At 39.8% G+C, this 25915-nt stretch overlaps 1 protein-coding gene across 3 annotated transcripts in view; it reads right to left on the bottom strand.

Annotated features, from left to right (window-relative positions):
- LOC121394208 (peroxisomal targeting signal 2 receptor-like) overlaps positions 1-25915 on the bottom strand; it is a 193152-nt gene that overhangs the window by 36389 nt on the left and 130848 nt on the right. For all 3 annotated transcript variants that reach the window (XM_041564526.1, XM_041564527.1, XR_005961555.1), the window contains one exon: positions 1200-1299. In XM_041564526.1, coding sequence (XP_041420460.1) covers positions 1200-1299 — 100 coding nt within the window. Of the gene's footprint in view, positions 1-1199; positions 1300-25915 lie in introns of those variants that run through there.

The following is a 25915-nucleotide window of genomic DNA, read 5'->3' as shown; positions in this document are numbered from 1 at the left end:
AATCTGCACAGTTGGTCACTAGGGGACTGCAGTTTTAGGTTTGAAAAGGTCCACCAAGAGCCAATCAGATTTCACCTGTTGAATTCTATTGGTTTAAAATGAAAATGCTGCCATTCTCATTCTCTGCACTCTTAACAAGTTGGGTGCACCTCCCCCAATGTCCATCCACAATTGAAAATACTTGGCGAGATCCAAAATGGGTAGCACTTCAAACTTTCATTAAAAATAATCACTGGTGGACTTCAGGCCAAGTTATAAAAAAGTGTTCGGAGCCACCAAACACCAATCATCAGATGTCATTCTGACACTATTAATAACAGGTTCCCTTAAATATATTTTAGTGTTTTTTTACTTTATGACTGTGGTCCAATGTTAGAAAAATAGGGTAGAGCCAACAACAGCCAATCAGATTTAATTCAGTAACTTCACATTTTTAAACCCAACATGAAGTTTGTTTGTTCTCAAACTTCTCTTTCTAGTTTACATCTAAAATGGCTTCATAATCCAAGTAAAAGGAGACAGACACTATATGCCAAAAGTATGAGTTTTTTACTAAGACATGCTTTTGCACACAGATTTCAAGGCCAGTGGACAAAATAAAATGAGGTGCACACAAAGAATTCTGTTTAAAAACAGATAGATTAGTACTTATTCTAACACACCCACTATTCTGTTCAAACAGGAAAGGGCCTTCCCCATACTGTTGCGGCAAAACAAAAGGCACATGATTGTCATTGTATAATGTATTGGCACCTCGGTAATAATGAACGTGGCTTATATAACCAATTCCAATAATTAGGAGAGGTGCCCACAATATTTTTGGCTATATGTTGTATGCATACTTTCTGCATTCTGTGTTGATTAACTAATCAATGCTCTAACTGATCAACAGCATCCCTTTATTCATAAAAGAGCAACTACTTTACAGTTCAATAAACATTAAAACATAGTAACAATTCTTCGGGGCAGAAAATGTTTTAATTCAGAGTGAAGCAGTAACTATTAAGTTGGTACTGTGATACTGCCAAGGATATGCCTTTACTCTTAATAGAAGAAAAGGCAATCCAGCTTCACACTTCTGCCCTTGGGTCAAGAAATAACTAAATGGCTTTCAAAGAGACCACAGCAAACAGAAAAGCCAGAATGTTACTTTCCTTAACTTAATGGAGCATAAATGTTGTGTTTGTCAATTCTATTACCTGTCCAGGTGTGAGGATGCTGAAGTCAAGGCCACAAACAAATTCCGTGTGATGGTTCATTGTTTCTAGTAATGAGGAAGATTTGGAAAAGTCCCACAACCTTTAAAAATAAGTTATAAAACAGATTTCAGTTGTAGTAATGTAGTTAATTCAATAGACAAGCATAAATTCAACACTGCACAGGACAGCAGCAGGTCTCTGGAATACATACTGTATATACAATACAATATTTAAAATAAAGAGAGTGTATAAAAGTATACTCTTACATTGTAGAGATTATTAATGCAAAATATCTGTAATAAGAACAAGACCTGATACCAGCAAGGGAGGGAAGATAAAACATTTTCATCTGAAATCTTGCCCCACCCATACCTATGTTCATATTGGGTTATTATTCTTACATAAATATCAAACAAAACAGCAGTCATAGGTCTTCCAGAGCACGAGTACATATTTATATAAAAGGCAGTCATACAATATAAAATATATAAATTTATAATCAGAAATATGTATAAATGCAATCACCAAATGGCTACATATAAATACAAAGTTACAAGTGCATAACATGCTCTGTATCAATGCCTAGCAATAAAAAAGATACACTGACAACTTCAAAACTTGGTAAAGTAAGGGTTTTCTTTGTGTTTTTACTCCCTTTTATTTTATTTACTGTAATTGCAACTGTGTGTCATCTTTGTAATATCATTTTTATATATACATATGCACTGTTTCTTTTAAATAATAATAATAATAATAATAATAAATAATAATAAAACTCTTTACTATGCATTTCATGGAGTCCTGCATCTGATTATGTGTTATACATCTCATTCTGTGTTATTAAATAATGATTGAGCCATGTGTTTCTTGCTTTTTAGTATAAAACAAAACTGTGGGCTAGCAGCTCATTAGCCAGTAAAATGTGCCAATTGTCTTAAAATATAAGTAATGATTTTAGCAGTCTCATTGTAGCAAGCAATAAAATTAACACAATTTCACACTTTCTTTGGGCTTAGTTTTACCTAACAATAAGGCCATACCTTTTTCTTTAACTTTCCAGATCAGAATTACATTGACCGTTCTTACTACAATGATCAATACATCAATACATCACCCTCGTCTCAAAGTCCACCTATGCACATACAGTAGAAAAAGTCCAGTACAAATAGTTGATAGATTTTTCTGATTTCATGAGTAACAACACTGCTAAAGAACTGCTAAAGCTAAGAAAGCACTATTTTTCAAAAAAAGGTGCCTGCTACATGGGGCACTACAAAGACCAATGGCCAATAATAAAATGTAGAAATCAACTCTGCCACCCTCTAGTTGTGGGACACAAGTATAATGGGACCTCATATCACATTTCGCTTTGGAATCTGGATATCAATTAATTAATGGCACATTCAAGTACATTTAAATTGGGGCCTACACAGGAATTGTTTTGACAGTTCTGAAAGAGATGTTTTGTAGAAGATATATTTTTTGGAAAGACCAGCAAGTACCCTTGCAACATTGCCCACTTTTGGAGATGCTGTTAAATGAGAGATGTAATCACTAAGTGCATTATATATATATATATATATATATATATATATATTATATATATATATATATATATATATATATATATATATATATATATATATATATATATATATATATATATATATATATATATATATATAAAGCAATCTTGAAAGAACCGCACTCACAGGGCTTGTAAAGATGCAAAAAAAGAAAAATTTTAGACGTTTCGGCTCTAATACTAGAGCCTTCCTCAGGTGAAATACACAGTGCCAGTGACAATCTATTTAAACAAAAAAAGGCGCCAAACATCAGCTTGTGACGTCTACAGGGCTTGGATGCGTCACTAATTAGTGGTGCATAAAACAGTTTTACTTAACAGCCGCTATTTCTATGCAAGTGGATATTAGGGTGCATATGTGACTTACTCTGCGGCCATGTAAGTGCTCTTATAATACTCAAATCGTGCTGTGATGCAGCCCATATATTGTGGTGCCGTTTTAAAATCAAATTCGTCACTTACCCAGGGAGAACCGAGGATAGCAGAGAGAAAAGAGCGCTCATTCTGTCGCCTCTGAAGGCAGGAGGCGTGTTCCATTGAGCGAAGCTGTGACCCCTTCACCTGTCCTTCCGATGCGCCACTTAGCTCTGGCGCCAGCTCACTACCGGTGTGTACCGATCTCCCCGTGCGTGAAACGTCTAAAATTTTTCTTTTTTTGCATCTTTACAAGCCCTGTGAGTGCGGTTCTTTTCAAGATTGCTTTGTACTTATCATTTGTAATCTGCACCCAGGCAGTCGGCCTTGATTGGTTGAGTGCTCCAGCCTGACGAGTTTTGTATTCTGGATCCGTCTCTGCCCAGTGCACTTACTGGTTGGCTTCGGTTCTATCTGGCAGCACCTATTTTTATTATTTTTCTCTTGCACAGTTACATGCTTTATGGGATGTAGTGGAACACAGGATTTCCAGCAATCTTCACAAGCCCCATAAATTTTTTTTTCCCTCTTTGGAACGTAATATGGAAAGCTCTATTACCAATATAGAGGTGGACACTGTTGGAGAACACACTTTTTCTCTTGAGGACGCAGAAAGGATTTTGTTCGGTGAACTTCCTGAAACAGAGGCTTCTGGTAGGACCCCTCGGGATTTGTACCATAATCTATTAAACTTAAAGAAGAGGGAGGTAGATTTGTTGTTACATGGTACCTACCTATCTAGCTACCATAGACAGAAAATTATCCCTAGGGGTTTTAGGGTCAGGAATGTTCCCACACTAGGCCGGTCCAACGCGGATTTTTGCAGCAAGTGGTGTAAAATTCTTAACAAATGTTCATTCGATCTACTGCTTTTAGTAATCGAATTCGTTGGTAATGACTTGAAGCACACCCAAAATGAGATAATTGATTTTGAAACTAAACATTTGCTGCAGATATCCCAGGACAAATCAATAGATTGGGTAAAAAATATTGAAACCAACCTTATCAAATACAAACAAGAGTTAATATCCTTTAAGGAAAGGAAACTAGTAACAGTTAAGGAAGACTACAAACAAAAAAGAGTTTACAGGTGGTTATTGGGCCTATCGGATGATAATAGGAGGAGACCTTCCCGTAGTTATAAACCTACAACTTTGACCACAGTAGACAGTTCAGGGGACTCAACTGACTCTGACCAAGGTTTCCCTACCACTTCCACACAGCCTTTTTTAGGGGGTACCCCAACTCCCTCGGCTCAACCGATAGGTACAGAGAGGGGAGGAGCAAAAAAACCAGGAGGGGAGGTAAGAAACATCGCAGGCAAACCACCAAGAAGGGGGAGGAGCAAGACATAGTGGTGAATTTATCGCAACATCCATTGACTATGGGGGAATCCAAATTATTGAACAGAGGATTAAAATTTGTACCTACTAACCACTCAATACCTTTTGAAGTCCATAAAGACATCCATAGATTTAAAAGACAACTAAAATTGCGGGACCATTTTAAGGACAAAGACTTAGGACCCCCCATCCCTTTCAGGGGCAAAAGCACCTTTGAACCCCCCAACACAGCTCCTGCTATTTCGATTTTCACTCAGTTGTTGACCAATGACTCTAAGGCGATACACCAGCATAAGGGCAAGTTTTTCTCCAATTTGTCCAGTATTGAAAGAGAGGCCTTAAAATCCCTAAAGGAGGACAAGGAACTTATCATAAGACAGGCTGATAAAGGAGGGGCCATAGTCTTACTTGACAAATCATACTATGTAAAGGAACTACAAGAACAACTGTCAGATAACAAAACCTATACCCCCCTCAGAGGCGACCCCACTACACTATACAAAAACAAATTGGATTCTCTGATAAAGGCAGGTGTATCAGCAGGGTGGATTGATAATACTACTAGCAACTTTCTAACTACTAATCATCCTAGGACACCCTTTATATACACTTTGCCTAAAATACATAAATCCCTGTCTGAACCTCCTGGTCGTCCAATCATCTCGGCAATAGGCTCACTATTCCAACCAGTGGCTCAATATTTAGACTCTTTTTTACAACCCTTGGTGCAGGGGATGAGTTCCTATGTAAAAGACACCACACATTTGATTTCCGTATTGAAGGAGGTAAGGGTACCAACAGGCTGTATACTGGTGACGATGGATGTCTCTAGTTTGTACACGGTGATCCCTCATAATAGTGGGATTGAGGTGTGTAGAGAGGCCTTACGAAGATCCCATCAGGGACCACCCCCCATTGAATTTTTGATATCCTTACTCGACTTGGTTTTGACACACAACTATTTCTCCTTCAATGATGCTTTCTTCTTGCAGGTGTCAGGGACAGCTATGGGATCAAATGTAGCTCCCTCTTTTGCCAATCTTTTCATGCAAACATATGAGGAACAATATTTACTCCCCTTGGGTGGAACAAGGATCACATTTTACAAACGCTATATTGACGATCTGCTAATACTGTGGCAGGGAACGGAGGGCGAATTGTTTGATTTTCACAAATCCCTAAATGACTTAGTTTCTCCTATCAGGCTGACAATGGCCCATGACACACAAAGAATACACTATTTAGATCTAAGTATCTATGTAGAGGACCATCAGTTACTTACCACACTGTATAGGAAGCCTACGGATAGAATTAGTTTGATCCAAGCCCAGTCCCACCATCCGCCGCATATGTCCCGGGGGGTTCTGTACTCGCAATTCCTGAGAGTCATCAGAAACAATTCTAATCGGACTACGGCAGAACTTCAACTGACTGACTTAGCTTGCCAGTTTGCCTCCAGGGGCTATGATGATACCCTGATCAATGAGCAATTGGAGAGGGCACGGGCCCACACTCAGGAGGACCTCATACATGAACAGGTGAAGTCGCCCAAAGATGGCTCGGATTCTATTTTTGTGACAGAATGGACGGATGCCAGTCCACAGATCAAGAAAGCTTTGAAGGATAGATGGGAAATAGTAAAGACAGAGGCAGACCTACCCTTCTATGGCAAGAAGGAACCTATGGTAGCCTACAGGAGGGGGCGTAACCTGAGTGATATGTTGGTGACAAAGAACCTGACTAAGGCTTCCAACACAAGGGCTACCTGGTTGAATCAACCACTCAAATCCGGATGCTACAAATGTGCCAGTTGTTTGACATGCGGAGGTATGTCCCAAGGCACCCATTTCACACACCCAAGAACTGGGGTTAAGTACAGAATACAGCACAGAGTGACTTGTACGACAGACCATATTGTATACATGGCTTGGTGTCCTTGCGGATTGCACTACGTGGGTAAAGCTTCCACTACATACCGGGAGCGAATGAACAATCATCGAAGCGCTATCAGGAGTGCCCTTGCCACAGGAAAGGCGGAACAACCAGTCCCTAGACATTGGCTAAAAATGGGACACACGCTCCCCCAGTTTAGACACATGATAATAGATCATGTGCCTGCCCCCAAGAGAGGAGGCAACAGAGACTTACTACTATTAAGAAAAGAGAGTATGTGGATTTTCACTTTGGACACATTGGCCCCCAAGGGGTTAAATTAGATTTTACCTATGTCTCCTTTTTATTAGTACTCATGGGCCCTAGGTTGATATCAGGTCTGTAGTGGGGGGCTACAACAGACCACTACACGAAATAAGTCTTAGTGTATCTACATAGAATCTGTTTCCTTACTAGGATTAACACTTTTGCTACAAAAGGACTATATGGCTATTATGTACTCATTAGAAACTGAGTGTTCTCATGTTACCATTTCTTGTTAATATGTTGCGAATGTTCAAATGGGAAGTTATCACATGGTTGCTCTTGTTTTTATTCTCCACAGTTTTTTACCACACCTAGCCTACAAGGGCCTTTTGTCACCGTGGACAGGCTCTGATTACCTGGAGGTACCGAAGGGATAGCAGTCTTTTACAGGTAGGCCTCGGACAGGGAAGACGTTGTCCAGATGCTGTGTACCCCTAAGATTCCTCAAGCAATATTATAATACATAGGCGCTAGCTCTCTCTCCTACTTCCAATTAGGTTAAGCGTTCTGAATGGTGTTGCCAATTGATCTCCTGTATTTTATTAAATGACTAGCTGCCATACGAGAAAGCGCAAATAGGTGCGAGTGGGGTGGGCGTCTTGTCTCACTCCTTCTCTGGCACCTGTGCGCTATACGTTTATGGTAATATATATTAAGACACTTATACTTTGTGACATACGAGCAAGCGCAAATAGGTGCGAGTGGGGTGGGCTCTTTGTCTCACTCCTTCTCTGGCACCCGCGCGCTACACTCTTTTGGGAAAATACACCAAGATATTTAGACCCTGTGTCGCTAGTACTCACAGCCCTGTGAGTGACATCTGCACCGCATGGAGGCGGGGCCTCCTCATGACACGCACGGGGAGATCGGTACACACCGGTAGTGAGCTGGCGCCAGAGCTAAGTGGCGCATCGGAAGGACAGGTGAAGGGGTCACAGCTTCGCTCAATGGAACACGCCTCCTGCCTTCAGAGGCGACAGAATGAGCGCTCTTTTCTCTCTGCTATCCTCGGTTCTCCCTGGGTAAGTGGCGAATTTGATTTTAAAACAGCACCACAATATATGGGCTGCATCACAGCACGATTTGAGTATTATAAGAGCACTTACATGGCCGCAGAGTAAGTCACATATGCACCCTAATATCCACTTGCATAGAAATAGCGGCTGTTAAGTAAAACTGTTTTATGCACCACTAATTAGTGACGCATCCAAGCCCTGTAGACGTCACAAGCTGATGTTTGGCGCCTTTTTTTGTTTAAATAGATTGTCACTGGCACTGTGTATTTCACCTGAGGAAGGCTCTAGTATTAGAGCCGAAACGTAAAAAATTTTTCTTTTTTTGCATCTTTACAAGCCCTGTGAGTGCGGTTCTTTTTAAGATTGCTTTGTACTTATCATTTGTAATCTGCACCCAGGCAGTCGGCCTTGATTGGTTGAGTGCTCCAGCCTGACGAGTTTTATATATATATATATATATATATATATATATATATATATCATACTAATAAAACATCTACATTGCGAAAAGCGTCTCCATCAATGTTCACTTTGAGCTATGCAAATGTACACAGGGCCACCACCTTGAATCATGGGGTCCCTTATTTCTAAGTTAGCAGGGCCCTCATCCCAAGTGATCCCATTTATTAAGCCATTGGTCATCTGCCAATGAGTAGGGACCCACTGAAATAAAAATTGGACTGGCGGATTCATAGCCACACCTGTGATCCACCCTAGTCATGCCCATTAAAATAAACTCCCCTTCATAACCCATGAATAAGACTATTACTTCTCATGGGGGCACCTCTGCCATAGGGCCCAAGACCGCATACATATAATTTTGTAGTAATTCTGACCCATTCAATTTTTTTGTACAAACAATTTTTAAAATGTGCGGGCCAGTCCGATACCCGCAACTTTACACTGCCAGCTTCCAAATTCTGGTTTTATAGGTGTGCGGCTGCCTGCCCCCAGCACTTTTGTGATGTCATCAGTGGGGTCGGTGCGGGTCTATAAAAGGAAGGTGGGAATTGGGTGTAGGCGGGCGTGGATTAGGGGCGTGCGGATCAAGGTGGGTGCGGGTCGAGTTTTTTTCGACCCACACAACTCCTTGACACAGATTGTATTTCAGCTCTTGAAGTTTTTTCTTATCGCTTTTGTGTTTAGTATCTCATAGGGACATATTTATCAAAAGCCAACACCTTTTGTCTTAAATCCATCTCAATGCAAAAAGGGGGGGGGGTTTCCACTCTTATAGCAATTTTCCTGAGGTTATTACAGTCATTTGAAAAAGTTTGGGAACCCCTTTTAATTCTTTGGAGTTTTGTTTATCATTGGCTGAGCTTTCAAAGTAGCAACTTCCTTTTTAATATATAACATGCCTTATGGAAACAGTAGTATTTCAGCAGTGACAAAAAGTGTATTGGATTAACAAAAAACATACAATATGTATCATAACAAAATTAGACAGGTGCATAAATTTGGGCACCCCAACAGAGATATTACATTAATACTTAGTTGAGCCTCCTTTTGCAAATGTAACAGCCTCTAGACGACTCCTATAGCCTTTGACTAGATTCTGGATGGCGGTATTTTTGACCATTCTTCCAATACAAAATCTCTCCAGTTCAGTTAAATTTAATGGCTGCCGAGCATGGACAGCCTGCTTCAAATCATCCCATAGATTTTCCATGATATTCAAGTCGGGGGACTGTGACGGCCATTCCAGAATATTGTACTTCTTCCTCTTCATAAATGCCTTTGTAGATTTCCAAGTGTGTTTAGGGTCATTGTCTTGTTGGAAAATCCTACCCAACTTCAACTTCGACTGATGAACATTATCCTGAAGAATTTGTTGATATTGGGTTGAATTCATCCGACCCTGAACTAGCCACACAGCCCCACAGCATGATGGAACCTCCAACAAATTTGACAGTAGGTAGCAGGTGTTTTTCTTGGAATGCAGTCTTCTTCTTCCGCCATGCAAAGGGTTTTTTGTTATGACCAAATAACTAAATTTTTGTCTCGTCAGCCCAATGCACTTTGTTCCAAAATGACTTTGGTTTGTCTAAATGAGCTTTTGCATACAACATGCGATTCTGTTTGTTGCGTGAGTGCAGAAAGGTCTTCTTTCTCATCACCCTGCCATACAGATGTTCTTTGTGCAAATTGTGCTGAATTGTAGAACAATGTACAGATACACCATCTGCAGCAAGATGTTCTAGCAGGTCTTTGCAGGTGATCTTTGGGCTCTCTGTAACCATTCTCACAATCCTCCGCATATGCTGCTTGTGTATTTTTCTTGGCCTGCCAGACCTGGGTTTTACAGCAACTGTGCCTGTGGCCTTCCATTTCCTGATTAAATTCCTTACAGTTGAAACTGACAGTTTAAACCTCTGAGATAGCTTTTTGCAGCCTTCCCCTAAACCATGAAACTGAACGATCTGTGTTTTCAGCTTCAGTGCTTTGAGGACCCCATGCTGTCATTCTTCAGAGGAGAGTGAAACAGAAGCACAACTTGCAATTGACCACCTTAAATACCTTTTCTCATGATTGGACACACCTGCATATGAAGTTCAAGGCTTAACGAGCTAATCCAACCAATTTGGTGTTGCCAGTAATCAGTATTGAGCGGTCACATACATTCAAATGAGCAAAATTACAAGGGTACCCAAATTTTTGAACAGCCAGTTTTTCACATTTGATTTAATTGTATTCAACGGAATACTGCTTCACTAAAAATCTTTGTTCAGAAAACACCCCAGTACTCAGATGTTCCTGGGAAATGAAAGACATACCACTGTTATCTTTTTGGTTAAAGGTGGAGTAAATTATTATTCAGGCTGAGAGGGGTTCCCAAACTTTATGACTTTATTATTATTAACATGCATTTATATGATCAACATTTTCTGTGCTTATTTTTATTGTCATTTTCTCAGCTTAACAGCTTGGGAGCTCAGAGACTGGAACAACCTTTCACACAGTAGTAGAACCACTAAACCTGGACCTTAAGAGATCATATATATTTAGATTATAAGATATCTTATCAATTTTCATTACTTAATTCCACACAACTTGAGAACAACTTTTTTGTGCACACAAACATTGACGCACTAAATAATACAGTAAATGAAGGTGCTAGCCGGAAAAAGTGAGAAACTATACTCATTGATGACACGAAGTTAGGAAAATTGATAATGCTTCTTGAATTTTCAAACTCTGCCCATTTGCAAGCAATTACTAAAGATATTTGTTTTCAGATTGATTGACTAGGAAATATATCCAACTGTTCTATTGCAATGGGGTATTAGAGCATTACCTCTGTTAACATTAGCCCATTGCAGAATAAGCACTAATGGGCGTGATTACTCAAACAGAAAATTATACCTATATTGACATTTATAATTAGCAGCTCTAAATACAACAAAAATACAGGTACACAGATGACAGAAATGCCAGCAAACTTTCAGCTCTTGTTTTACTTAAATTACTGTCACGGCCTCTATTCTTTTTCATAATAAAAAAATTTAAGACCATATCATCTTTGCTTGAAATAGTGGACACCACCACTAAAACTATCCAATAAACAAATGATTCCTTTCAGGCAATTCCATAGACTCCATGCAGTCATTATATTTCTGCAAAGATTCACGGGGCACACAGACAAACCGTACATGTTAGGTCACATGAGCCAATTAACAGAGTTCTGTCTTTTGCTTCCACCCTTCACCCTTTTACAGTTAGAGCTGTAGTATTTCTGGTGAGGTGATCTCTGATGCAGCACAGAGACCATCAGGGAATGGTGGTTCAAGGCAAGAGATGTAAAATAGCAAAATTTATTATATACCAGTGTGGTAAGACTCCTCTTAAGATATTAATTTGATTTAAACTTAAGTACTTAAGTTGCTTAAGTATTCATTTTGGGGGTATAGTTTTCCTTTAACCTTAATAAATAAATACCTGACGGGAAGGCAGATCTCTCCAATATTAATCGGTAAACACCAAGAAGTTCTGGTCACATTTGTCTTTTACTATGATCCCAACCAGCAAAAGCATCACAAAAAACAAAATATTTTCTTGGCCCCACAGCAAGGTGAAAATATGTTTTCTTACCTCACCAAATATGAGATATATCTAGATATAACCTGACCCATACTGTCATTTCAGCCATCAGATGGAACCTCCAGGGCCATTTAAAGCTTGTCTAGTTAATCTGCAATTGTTCAGTGTGCAGAGAGAATTCCATCCCACAAATCGCAGTAACCCCCCACTCAGTATACACAAGTGTGCTTTCCAAATGCTCATAATTTGTTTATCCTAACGGTCACTTTGTCTGATCGCTCTCTGGTCACGCTCATTCTATGTACTTATAATAATCCAACCTAAAACTGCCAGGTTCAGATTGAATGAAATATTACTAAATACAGTGAAACCTCAATTTTGATATCCCTTGATTTTAAGACTTTCCTCATTTTACACAGTTTCTTGGTGGTTTCATCAATATATAAAGCATAATGAATTTCCCGGATTTGACATTTTACCAGATTTTACATAATTGTATTCTGGTCCCTTGTAAAATGGGGAAAATTTTATTAATGTAATGTAATTAAAATTAAACTTGTAGGTAAAAAACCCCACATCACTTCACCTGTAAAATAAATGGCTAATGTATCAAGGGGTGTTTTATTTTATGCCATGTGAGCGCCAGATATGCCTCCGTTATTTTACACCGATTCAGACCTTTGTAAGTCAGTTCTGGTGTTAGTTGCTCAAAGAAAAAGTGAGTAAAAATTATGCCATTTTTTAAAACGGCGATGCCTAGAGATGTGTGGCACATTATTCTGCCATTTTTTACAATACATAATAAATCTGCCCCCCCTGTGTGGCCATTGTCCTACAGGATTTATAAAAGGGCCCAATAAATATCTGTGCAAATTTTCAGTAGATATAAGTCATGCAAGAATCCATGAAGGAGCCACTGTCTGAAAATAAAAAATAACTGTCTAATTATTATTAATTATTTGAAAACAGTCACTATGTCTTTACTAATGAGGCAAGTGTTCCATGGACAGGTGGTTATCTGTTTTATTCGTTTTCACAATAAAGTACAAATACAGTATCCATCGCCTCATATAATTTGTCTTTGTTTAACAGACTTATCCATTTTCTAAACATTACAGTTTAAGACTCTCATCGCAGTATTTTGACATTTGCATGAGGGGAGATAGGAAAGAAAAAGAAGGAAGAAAGAAGAAAAAGAAAAGGATGAAGAGAATAAAACACAATAGAATAAAATAAGATAAAATAAAATATAATAAAATAAAATATGGAGACCATTAATGGGATGACATAAATTGCAATGTTCATTGCTGTTTTGTAGTAATCCCAGTTCCCCCAAACATTATTATGCTGTTGCAGTGTATAATTTATTCTCGCAGTCATTTCCTCAAACATCCTATTTTTGTCGAGTCTGGAGATTACCTCTCGAATCGTAGGGATTGTTGACGATTTCCATTTTGAGATGATTGCCAATCGAGCCACAGTAGCTACTTGGTTAATCCATTTTTGGGGAGCGTTTGTCAGTCCTGGGACTGGAAGGGCTAGTAATAGGTTGGGCATTTCAATAGTAATAGGAGTCCTCATGACCGAGGTTATCAATTTAGTAATTTCCAACCAAAAATCATTTAATTTCGGGCAAGTCCACATAGTATGGTGAAGTGTGCCTTTAAGTTGACAACCTCTCCAGCACAGAGGACTGCTTAGTGGATATATCTTGGAGAGTCTATTTGGCGTAAGATACCACTTCATCATGGTTTTGTACACACTCTCCTTTTGTTGCGTACATACCACAATTTTGCGTGCATTTTCCCAAATTTCCTTCCATTGATTCAGAGTCAGATCTTTGTCCCACTCAGGCTCCTAATATTGCATATAGGAGTGTTTGGGAAAGGGGTCCTCAGGTAATGTATTCATTAATCTATATAACTGTGAAATAAGACCTTTGCATGGGAAGTTACCCCCTAAAACCTTCTCGAACGGAGTCAACTGAAGTGGAGTTGTCGCCCAAGTAATGTCGTAATATGATGTTCAATCTGCAGATATTCCATTTTCTTATCAGATCCTCAGTTACACCTTGCATAAAGTTCCTCGTATGTATAAAATTTTTTCCCCAGAGGGTTAATAAAATCTTTAATTCGAGTTAGAGCGTAAGTGGTCCAGTCCCTATGGAAGGCTCTACTTTGGCCCGGTTGAAATTCCGGATTAGCGGAAAGTATAGTTAAAACTGAGGGAAATGTACAGATCCGGTACTGTGTGAGACATCGTTTCCATATAAAGTGGGTGACTTTTATAGGCTTTGGAGCTATGGCCGGTATTAGAATCTTAGGCTTAGCGCTCAAAATAAGGTTACTGATATGGAAGGGGGAGAACCAGGCTGATTCCAATTTGGCCCACTGTGTGGGTGGTGTAGGTTGCAACCAAGCCAATGTTTGGCGTAACTGTGACGCTTCATAATATTTTCGTATATTCGGAACTGCAAGGCCTCCCTGGTTCCTTCCCGCCAGTAGTACCGAACGGGGTATTCTAGCCTTTGTGGATCCCCAAATATAATGAAATATCGTTTTTTGTATCTGGTCCAGGGTTGAGGAGGGGATTTGGACTGGAATGGTTTCGAATAGATACAGTAATTTGGGAAGAATGGACATCTTCACTGCTGCTATACGACCGAGCCAAGAGATGTTATATTGTTTCCAATCTGACATATCCAATGTAATCTGTTTCACTACAGGCGTGAAATTCGTTCGGAAGAGTTGATGATAATGTGGAGTCAATTTAATTCCTAGATAGGAAATATAAGAAGCTTGCCATTTATAATGAAAATCAGCCTGAAGAGCTGTCCTAGAAGATCCTTCTAAATGAAAGGAGAGCGCTTCCTACTTAGACCAATTAATTTTATATCCAGCTACTGTACTATAAAGTTGTAGAAGACGATGTAGGTTGGGTAAGGAAATAAATGGTTTACTAAGAGTCAACATAATATCGTCTGCAAAGAGCGATTTTATATTCCTCACTGCCTACTGTTATACCTGTGATATCTGGATGTGTTCTTATTTTAGCTGCTAGAGGCTCTATACTGAGGGCATAGAGCAGGGAAGAGAGAGGGCAGCCCTGCCTCGTACCATTTCTAATGTGTATTGGGGTTCCATCATCTCCGTTCATTTTTAAGTAAGCTGACGGAGTCGTATATAATAATTTGATAGCATGCAGGAAAGGGCCTTGGGACCCCATATGTTGATGTAGTTAGGTCATGTAAGTCCAATCTAGTCGATCAAAGGCTTTCTCTGCGTCTAAGCTCAACACCACTGAGGGGGTGCCTTGTGATTGAATTAAGTCAATAAGATCTATTGCCCTACGGGTGTTGTCCCCTGCTTGTCGTCCTGTTATGAAGCCCACCTGATCTGGGTGGATCAATCTGGGTAGCAGCAGGGTTAGTCGTTGTGCCAACAGTTTAGTAAATATTTTTAAGTCACTATTGAGCAATGCTATGGGCCTATAATTTCCACACAATGAGGGGTCCTTGGCTTCCTTTGGGAGAACAGTTATATAGGAAGATAACATAGAATCTGGGTTGGTTTCCTTCCCCTGGAGGAAGATATTAAATAATTCCGTCAGGATTGGGGAAAGGATTGCTTGGAATGTCTTATAATATGTGTTGGAAAACCCGTCTGGACCTGGAGATTTATGGAGCTTGAGAGATCTTAAAACACTAAGTACCTCCTCATTAGTAACCTCCCTGTTAAGTATTTCTAGTTCGTCTTCTGAGAGGGTAGGTAGGCCGCAGTTTTCTAGAAATTGGGCTATTTGTGTTGGTTTAGATTCATTAGTACAGGAATCCACCGGAAACAAGTTGTACAGAGTAGAATAGTAAGAGTGGAAAGCTTGTGAAATCTGGGCGGGGTTGTGTAAGGCTTCTCCAGTATTAGATTGGATAGTTAGAATTTGAGAGTGTCTGGAGCGTTTCCTCAACTGATTTGCCAGTATTGTGTGGGCCTTATTCCCCATTTGGTAATATTTCCTTTTCGACCATATCAAAGTCTTTTCTGCATCTAGTATAGCTATTTGAGTGAGGAGCACAGGTCCTGGATTTCCAGAGCCGTTTTAGGTTTCGGATCCTGCTGGTAAACCAATTCTAGTTTGCGTAATTTGTTCTCTAAGTTGTATATATCTTGCTTTCTATTGCGCCTTTTAGTAGAGGATAGTGAAATAAGGTGACCCCGTAGTACAGCTTTATGAGCTTCCCATGTTAAAGTAATAGACTCTATCGAACCTCTGTCTGCAAAATATTCTTTAAGGTGATGTGCTATGGTTTCCCTGATTTTTACATCATTGAGAATGGTTTCATTCAATCTCCAATGAGACTGTTTTTAAAGCTTAGGTGGGATTGCAATGGTCAAGGTGATAGGAGCGTGATATGACCACGAGATTGCCTGTATGGAAGTGGTAATAGGGAATTTAAGGCAATTCTGAGAGACAAAAAAAATAGTCTAATCTCATAGAGGCGTTATGAGGAGACGAGTAGAAAGTATATCTCCTGTCCCTAGGGTTACCTATACGCCATGTATCAAATAAAGCATGAGACCTGATTAAGGCCCGAAATTGTTTAGCCTTTTGAGGGACTTGTGACGTTGCAGAAGGGCTGGGGTACCTATCCAGGTGTTCTGAGAACACTAAATTGAAGTCCCCACCTACTATCAGTACAGGAGAAAGATATTTGTCAGCAAAAGATAGAGTCTTACGGTTTAACATTTGAAATATATACATTCAAAAGAGTTATCGGTGTATCCACGTACGAGCCTTGCAGCAAAATAAAGTGCCCATTTGGGTCAGTTATTTGTTTTGTAATAACTAGGGGGCAGTCCTTATGTATCAAAATCATAACCCCAGCTTTTTTGTGTGGGCCTGAGGCTTGGTAGATCCTAGTATAAATAGGAGAATTGAGTCTATTGTTATCCGAGGCTTTAAAATGTGTTTCCTGTAGGAAAGCTACCTCTGCCTGGAATCGTCGAATCTCTTTCAAAGTCAAGGTTCTCTCTAGGACTATTGAGTCCCTTCACAGTCAAAGAGACAATATACATATCATCTTAAATTATCAATAAGGAGTGCTGTCCTAAAAAGCTCGTACAGTGGATCAGGTGTACCCATCATAAGAGAACCATAGTTCAAGCATAATAATAAACAATATGTACGAAAAAATAATCCCACATAAACTGTGCCAACCACTCAAGAGATACATTCCGCAGATGTGAATTGGTTGAGTCAATGGACAAAAAAAGAGTCCTTACGTAGGAGTCCAAATAGCTTCCCAAGAGAAATTCCGATAAAAAAATAACAGAAAGAAGTGGGAATGATCAGGCATAGTGAACTTAAGCGCAGTCGCCAAGTAGTCGGTCATCTTCGTATAGAGAGTGAAGGGTAGTGGCATATTATAGGCCTCCAAAAAAATTAAATAAAAAATAAAAAAAAGAGTCAACAAAAACCAACAACAGACATGGACAAACATTGGTGTTACCTGACCTTCGGTAACTTGAGACACTCTAGGTACACTCCTCACAAGTACCAGTGTCGGCGGGAATGTCTAGGCGAGAAGAGTCTGGTGGGAAAAAAGAAATACAAACCCTTCCGCAGGGCAGGCATGGCAATTGGACTACTAAAAAGTAGAATACAAAAGGCAACTTGGAAAAAAGGTAAGGCGAGGGGAGTCCCCCGTATTGCAGATTCCTTCAAGTAGGCGAGTCAGGACCGCGTGGAGGCGAAGAAGATGGTCAAGATCTTTGAGGGCTTGTCGATTCCCATTCTGGCGTCATCCTTGGTGACTGAGCATGAGAGGTTTCTTTAGTTGGTAATGGATTCGGCACACCAAAATTCCTCAGAAACTAATCGCACATCCGAGGGTCGGATAGGGTGTATTGTTGTCCCTTCACATTAACGATGAGCTTGAAGGGGAATCCCCATCTGTAGGGAATATTCTGAGCCCGCAGATATTGCGTCACGGTTTTGAGTTCTCTCCTTTTTGCCAGAGTGATGGGAGATAAATCATTGTAAATTTGTAAGACTGCCCCTTGGTATTCAATATGTGCTGAATTTCTCGTTTCTTTTAGGACTTTCTCTTTGCTTTCAAAATAATGGCAGCACACAATGATGTCCCTGGGGTTGACTTGGCCCGGTTTTTTGGGGCCTAAAGCTCTATGAGCTCTGTCGAATCTCCAAGCTTCCGCAGGTAGATCTGGGCAAAGTTGAGAGAACAGTGCCCTCAGATACTGTCTGATATCTTTCGGCACAATACTTTCTGGGACCCCTCTAATTCTGAGGTTTTGACTGCGATTTCTGTTTTCCAGATCCTCGCAATATGATTTGAGGTTAGCCAGTTCTTCTTGTATGGTAAACTGGTCATCCTCTAAAGCAGGGATCCCCAACCTTTTTCACCCGTGAGCAACATTCGGATGTAAAAAGAGTTGGGGAGCAACACAAGCATAAAAAATGTTCCTGGATGAAGCCAAATAAGCACTGTGATTGGCTATCGGTAGCCCATATGTGGACTAGCAGCCTACAAGAGACTCAGTTTACCATTACACCTGGTTTTTATACAATCAAATCTTGCCTCCAAGCCTGGAATTCAAAAATAATCCCCTGCTTTGAGGCCACTGAGAGCAGCACCCAAGGGTTTGGGGAGCAACATGTTGCTCACGAGCTACTGGTTGGGGATCACTGCTCTAAAGTATTATGCCTCAGAATTAAGTTGTCTGAGATAGTCTCCAGCTTGTCCACCCTTTGTCCCACGGAATGTAGTTCTTTCCTGAATTCCTGCATTGCTGCTTTAACAGCCCCCGCCATTGTTGCAGACAAGGAGTTCTGAAGTGCTGAAAGCTGCTGTGCTAATACACCTGCAGTAACTGGGATGGATGCTTGAGGGTCATTGCCCTTACAAAAAACTGGGTCAGGCTGGTCCTCCAGTGTCTGCCAGTCAGTAGGTGGGCTAGGGGACCTCCTAACTTCCCAGTTTGAGGCCCTGCTATCAGTGCTGAACGGGCCCTAGTGCTGGAGCAGAATGAGGAGAGGACCTATCAGTAACTGGAGGGCTACAGGGCTGTGACGAATCCGTGTGCGGGTCGATTCCCCCCTCTAGGGCAGTATATTTAGCCATGGCCGTCGACTCATACCTTCCCGGAGTCTGGGCATTCCTGCCAGATGGGGAGCTGGAACCGGAGTCGCGTTCAGGCCTTGTTCCTGATCGGCGCCGCCATCTTTGGCTTTGCGCAGCTTAGCCTTAGCTGCCGATTTCTGCAGGAACGGGGTCAGAGAGCCCGACGGCTCATAGTTCTTCTTTTTCCCCATAATGTCACTGTGCCAGTCAGTATTTCCCCGCTCGTCCGAAGGCGGAAGAAAGCTAAAATGCGGGGATATAAGCCTCCCGCTGCGGAGCTCCGGGAAAATGCGTCCTCACCAGAACATGTCGCGCATGCACCCCTATTTCCACTCTTTTTAATATTTAAAACTAAGAGTGATTACGATTAGCATAAAATGGTGTATAACTTCAAATAATGGTGTATGTGCCTCAAAATGCACTTACTCTTTTTTTCCCACTTTGCACACTGCGTGGAGCATTGTATACTCCAGCGGTAGCTATTGGATATGAGTTTCTTCAGTTGTCCACTCTCCAGAACTGGAAGCAGTCTTAAAGGACATGTAAAAGGTATTTTCACTGGATGGGTTTAACAATATGTCCGTCACCCTCCACTGAAATAAATTCCCCAGCCGCTGCTTCTATTTGAAAAACTACACAGGCTTGTGGAAAAACTCTCACCTACTTTGTTTAGCTGTTAGTCTTCAAAGCTTTGGGTTTTGGTTATTGTTATTGTGCATATGAGTACCCTTGCCGGGTTTCCTCTATTGCGCTGCTTCTGTTTTCTCTGGACAGGAGCACTGACCCATGGAAAAACCTTAGCGTGCGTGTTTATGAATGGAACAAGGACCAAAGCCATTTTTGTCACAAATTTCCCATTGAAGAAAATCAGGAGAAGCAGAGGTTTCAAACCCTTTCTGCTGGTAGAATATACTCCTTGTGTGTGCTTTTACAAAACATACATTTTAGTCAGGGAATTGTGTTTCCAGGGTCTGAAATATCTATAAAAAAAATTTACATTCATTTTAGAAGTAGAAATTATAAGAAACCAAGAAACATCAACTATATTGTTAGCAATAAGTGTCAAAGGCAATTCAGCATAATATGGGAATGTTTGGTGCAAGGAACAAATTGTAGAAATAGAAATGAAAAATTGCCTCATTTTTAAAAATGAAATGTGAAAATATTGTCAAACCAAATTAAAGGCCAACTTGGCCTACAAAATAAAGGAAACTGCAGCAGTAGAAAAAGAACAATGAAACATATAAATTACATTTAAATAGCTGCAGCAAATGGAAAACCATGCACTTGTATATAGAATGCATAAAAAACGATTTCATCCTGATAAAATGGTCCCATCACCTTGAAAATATATTTGACAGATGAAATATGGATGAGACAAATGTAGACCATCACTCTTACAAATACAATAAAGGTGCTGTACAAATATCAAACAAAACATTGCATATTTAATAGCCTCTACACAATATATTTCATAAGGATGTTTAAGTGGTATTTTCTCTTTCATGTCATACAATCCTTACAATGAAATAAGATATTAAATACATAGAAATTGGCAGTTTAAATTGCCTTATAAATCTTCGTGGTAAGCAACATAATTATTTTCCATAAAATTCCTTATAAATCCATTGTATTCTACAAAGCATACTTGCCATCTGCTGTGTAAATGTGCCTTTTTGCCCTATTCAGCTTGAATGGCTGACTCATGGTTGCACAGCAGCTTATTTATGTAAACTACAGTAGTATTTCTGAAGCAAACATAATGTTTCTACTAATGCAAGGTAACAGACAATTATAACTAAAGGAGAAGGAAAGTCTGTTTTACTTACCTGAAATCCCGAGCCGGGGTTATACCAGTGAGCACCATGGAGAGATCTTCTTCCTGCTTCCTCTTTCTTCGCATGGTTGCGCATGCAATAGAACGGAAAACAGGACTTTTAACTAAAAAGTCAAATATTTCAATCTACTGCGCATGCCTGGGGAAATCTAAAGAAAGAAGAAGCCAGAAGATCTCTCCGTGGTGCCAGCTAGAAAAACCCCTGCCGATAGGAGCACTGCCCGGGGTTTCGGGTAAGTCAATACAATCACTTGGGAGTTCCTAACATTTGGCACCCCCAAGTGCAAACAGAGTTTCCTTTTCCTTTAAGTGAATACGAAACAATTAAATTTTTTGGTATTGCTGTTCCTTTAAAGTTTAATTTTTCACAGGAACAAACTAGTGAGGATGCCGCCGACTTTCTAAACCTTCATACATTTCATTTGTGTGCAAATAACTGCACTTTCACACTGCAGTCGCAATTAAGTAAATAAACCATGTAAAAATGTTACATGATGACACCACGTAGTGACTAGGTATGACATTTTTGCATGATTTCAGCAACTATTTTCAATATGCTCAGGGTCAGACTGGAGCATTGGGGGCCACTGGGACTGCAACCCAAAGCGTCTCCCTGGCAGTTAGCAGGGGCCACCTTCAGACGTCTAAACTATGCCCCTGTGCGCATGCGTGAACAGAGGTGTGTCACGCGCATGAACAAATTGCCCAGCGCTATTAAGGTGAGCAGGTCTGGGCTGGCAGAGCCAACCGGGTTTTTTCCTGGTGTCACGTAGGCGAGTCCGACCCTGAATATGCTATATTTTTACACTGTGTCTACAAGCAATCTAGTTATTTTCATTAGTTGATTAGATTTTGATTTGTTAAATACAATTGGTAAATATCAGTATGTAAAATGTGTGTTTTACAAAAAGCATATTACAGCATTTTCTATAGTAACACTTGTTTGGTGTGACACGCACGACATAACCCTTACAGGAATCATCTCTCTTCCACATCTCCATATAGCTGCACAGACAGACACATCTTGCGCCTGAGTGCTATGTGGAGTGGGGATCAGCCCAAAAAGAGTGTTGCCAGTGAAAGACCCAGTTTTGGCCATATAGTCAATTCAAAGCATTAAGACGGCCATACTATATAGGTGCAAAACAAAGAGTGGACTAGCTCTTCCGAATTGTTTGTTACCATAGAGCTGCAATTCTAAATAGAATTCCAGACTGGTATAATCACTTACTGTAGATAACAAAGCCTTGAATAAAATGCACCAATCTTTATCCACTTGTCATGGGTTGACAAATTACATTGCAGAATTTTACATGGCTCACACCAATTATTAAACTACATCTTGGAAACATGGGATTCCCTGATAAACAGCTTAAAAACTCAAGATCTTCTGTCTCTACTCACGCCCAGTCCAGATTAGTAGCGAGGCCACAAAGGCCCGGGACTAGGGCAGCAAATTATTAGGGGCAGCATGCTGCCCAAGCCGGTTTATGGGGAGTGATTGAACCTCGCATCCAGACGCTACGACAGGGAAATCCGGCGCTGCTCATGCCAGTAGCCAGGCTGAATGCATATGAAGAGTGCTTGGTGATACCTACAATTTATCCATATTATTTACCATGGTCACCTAGCTAGTCTAGACAAGACAATAAACTTTCTGAATTTCAATACAATCAGGTTAAATACTTCTATACCATTATAGGAGCTAGTACCTCCCTGGGCAGAGACATAATATCATTAATATTATGTAATAAGGCAACCCCACCAAAGTCTTTTTAATATCAGGCTTCTACAGGTGCCAAGCCCATCTGGGAGACAGGAACCAATTGTTCTTCATTAAATCCTGGGTAGATCTTCCAGAAGATGCTCTCAACAAGGTAATATGAGCTTCATTTGTTTAGCTCACAGTGCTGTGAGATACAGAAAAATGTTAAGCTTTCAGGTGGTACTGTACACCACAGAAATGGAAACAAATCTACCCAACGCTTGCAACATTCGCTGGAGGTATATATTGGTAGAATGTATTACAGGCATGCTCACAAATACTGGGATGTGAGGTACCTGGCACTCCTGCTCACATTTTGCTATTACTGGGGGCTGGCAATGGAGATATAATATATCCAACTCCACTCTGGAGAGATATCTGCTCAATGCACCTAAAATGCTTATCTCAAATAAGTGGAAGCCCACTGTACTTCCCTCTATCAAAGAATGGTTGAGCAAGGTAAATGAACTTGCAGGAAAGAGTTCAGGGACACGGACACTTGTTAGCTTGGTTTTTATTCAAAGAAACAGACAAAAACACAAACAGAAAATAATTTACCTTGAATAATTGTACCTATGTATGGAGATATACTATGTATGTTGTTAACTACTACCATGTGACCTTTTTCCTTTCTCCCATCCTCCCCTTTCTTCTGTCTGTATCCCTACACCCACCCACTAATAAAACAGTTAATAAAAATCTATAAAAAAAAAAAAGTAGAAATAAAACCTTTAAAAAAATGAAGACCAGTTGAAAGGTTGCTTAGAATTGGACAATCTATAACATACTAAAAGCTATCTTACGGGTATGCGCTTTATGCAGCACTGAAAGTGAGGGATTCCTCTATCCTTGTGCCCTGCTGACTGGTGACCAGCTGCAACCAGACCTTTCCCCACTGTAGATTACAGAAACATGGAACTTTCATATCAGTGTCATAAATTACATGTTTATTGGCATGTAAATATTTAAACAATTACAGTATTTTTCCTTTCTTGACAAGAAAGAAAACTGCATGAGCATGGCTATTGCTTGTTTATTGCTCAACAAATTCTATTCATGTTATTTGCTTGGGAAAAAAATGATAAGGCTATAAGAAAAGCACAGTATTGGACAAATAATCCAGGGCATGCTTAGACAATTTAGTAAACAATGTACTACACTTTCTGCTTTATTAGCGCTTTGGTATTTTATCACTGGCTTCCAGAACATCACACAATTTTAATTTAGAATTCCCAGGCTTCATTTAAAATACAATCTAATGGTGACCACACATACAAAATTATAAATAAGAATAAGCTATTACTCTGGAATATAAATATTATAGAAACGTTAATGTCTAAATAAAAATTAGCATGCAAGAAACAGCAAGGAAAACATTTTATCAGGCTATAACTTATGGAAGGAAAGGTAAAACATAGACTTATACAATGCCAATGCTGCATTGTACAATGGATTTAGTTTTCATTCATTTCCAGTTTATGGGATTACACATCAGTATTTATGAAGTGGATTTAAAATACACCATCACCACTTTACCTTCATGCTACACTATAGTAGAAAATAACAAAACACACACTTTTATAAATCTCACCACCTTCCAAACACATCTTCAGTTCAGCTGTATTTATCACCACAAATAAAATCTTTTGTTTTCCTCAAAAATGTTCTTCGAATCGAACGATTTAATCGTATGATCGTATGATTTTACCAAAAATCCTTTGGTTTCTCAAAACTTGCCCAAACACTCAAGACCCCCCATAGGCTAAACAGCAAAGTATCCAAAAATTACTTCAAATTCAAAGTTTTTCGAACCTTAGTAAATGTGCCCCTAAACGTTTCCGATTTTCTTTCATATCCAGGTAAATTAATAAACACCCCTCTCAAATGGAATACAGTGGAAAAAGGGATATTGGATTTTTTGTGTTTTGAATTGTTTTTCAAAGTTTTCAAGAAATAACTCTCTTTAATAAAAATGTCAGTACTATTGATGAATGAAATTTTTCAGCAAGTTTCACAGTGAAAATGGCATCCATAGAGTAATTGGTGAAAAAAATTGTTGTGCGTCAAAAATTTGTCGCGCAATTTGTCGAACTTCAAAAAATTCGCTCATCGCTACTCCCTCACTTGTCGCCTGATAAATGCTTTGCCCTCACTTTATTGCCACTGTCATTTAATGATGAAGGCCTCATAATATTCCTTGGAATGATGACCATTTACTACAGGCAATGGCTTTCTTACTATCATGAATGTATCCAATTTCTTCTAATCTTGCTTTAGCAAATTAAGATTAAGGTGTTCTTTAGGTTAAGTTAAGGTTACCAAAGAGCAAAATCAGGGGACAAAAAAAACCAAAAAACGTTGTGCATAGCATGCTGCTGTGAAAACAAGCTATGCCCATTTTTGTTAATGCCCATGGCAAATCACTCACACTTTTACATATAGATCCTCAGTGAAAGCAAAGCCGCCTGACTTTTCAAGTATTTTGCGAGTTGTAGTTCAAAACCAGATTGGGGGTCACAGGTTGAGCCCTGAAAATAGCTGAGGAGGGGTTGATTATGATCCAAAATGATACTATACAGTCAGAACAATGGGATAGCATGCCAACAAAATAAAGTAAGAATTAGCATTTCTAGCACATTATTCAGACAAAGGCACTGGATTCAGATACAACAAACACATTATAGAATACAGTGACACTGGTACACTAAGAACATTATACATCGTATAATTATTCCCTTATTTCTTTTCTTTTCATATCCCTTTTCCCATTTCATTCTATCCATCCTCTATTGCTATTCCATTTTGCAGCTACCACCTCTCCCTACATACAGTTAGGTCCATAAATATTTGGAGAGAGATAACTTTTTTCTGGTTCTGTACATTACCACAATGGATTTTAAATGAAACAACGCAGATGCAGTTGAATTGCAGACTTTCAGCTTTAACTCAGTAGGTTGAACAAAAAGATTGCATAAAAATGTGAGGAACTAAAGCCTTTTTTTAAGGGTAAGACTACATGGGCGTTTTTGGCGCGATCCGACGTGCTGTGTGAAAATGCAGGCGTCAAGACGGATGTGACTGAAGTAAGGTACTGTATATACTTGAGTATAAGCCGACCCGAGTATAAGCCGAGGTACCTAATTTTACCTACGTAAACTGGGAAAACTTATTGACTCGAGTATAAGCCTAGACACAACTACAGGCTTGTCTCCCAGCAGCGCACATTCTGCCAAATCGACCCCCCCCCGCGATCAACTTCTTTGCAAAGTTGATGGTGACAGAGAATTGCCAAACGGATTACTGTGTGCATTGTCCCACTGTTCCACTACCATGTGCAGAGGGTGCGGTGTGATATTGCCATCACTGTTAATCTTTCGA

This window comes from Xenopus laevis, chromosome 5S (assembly GCF_017654675.1).
Source record: "Xenopus laevis strain J_2021 chromosome 5S, Xenopus_laevis_v10.1, whole genome shotgun sequence".
NCBI classification, from domain to species: Eukaryota; Metazoa; Chordata; class Amphibia; order Anura; family Pipidae; genus Xenopus; species Xenopus laevis.
The sequence above is the reverse complement of the archived record's forward strand: the minus strand, read 5'-3'. Positions and strand labels throughout refer to the sequence as shown.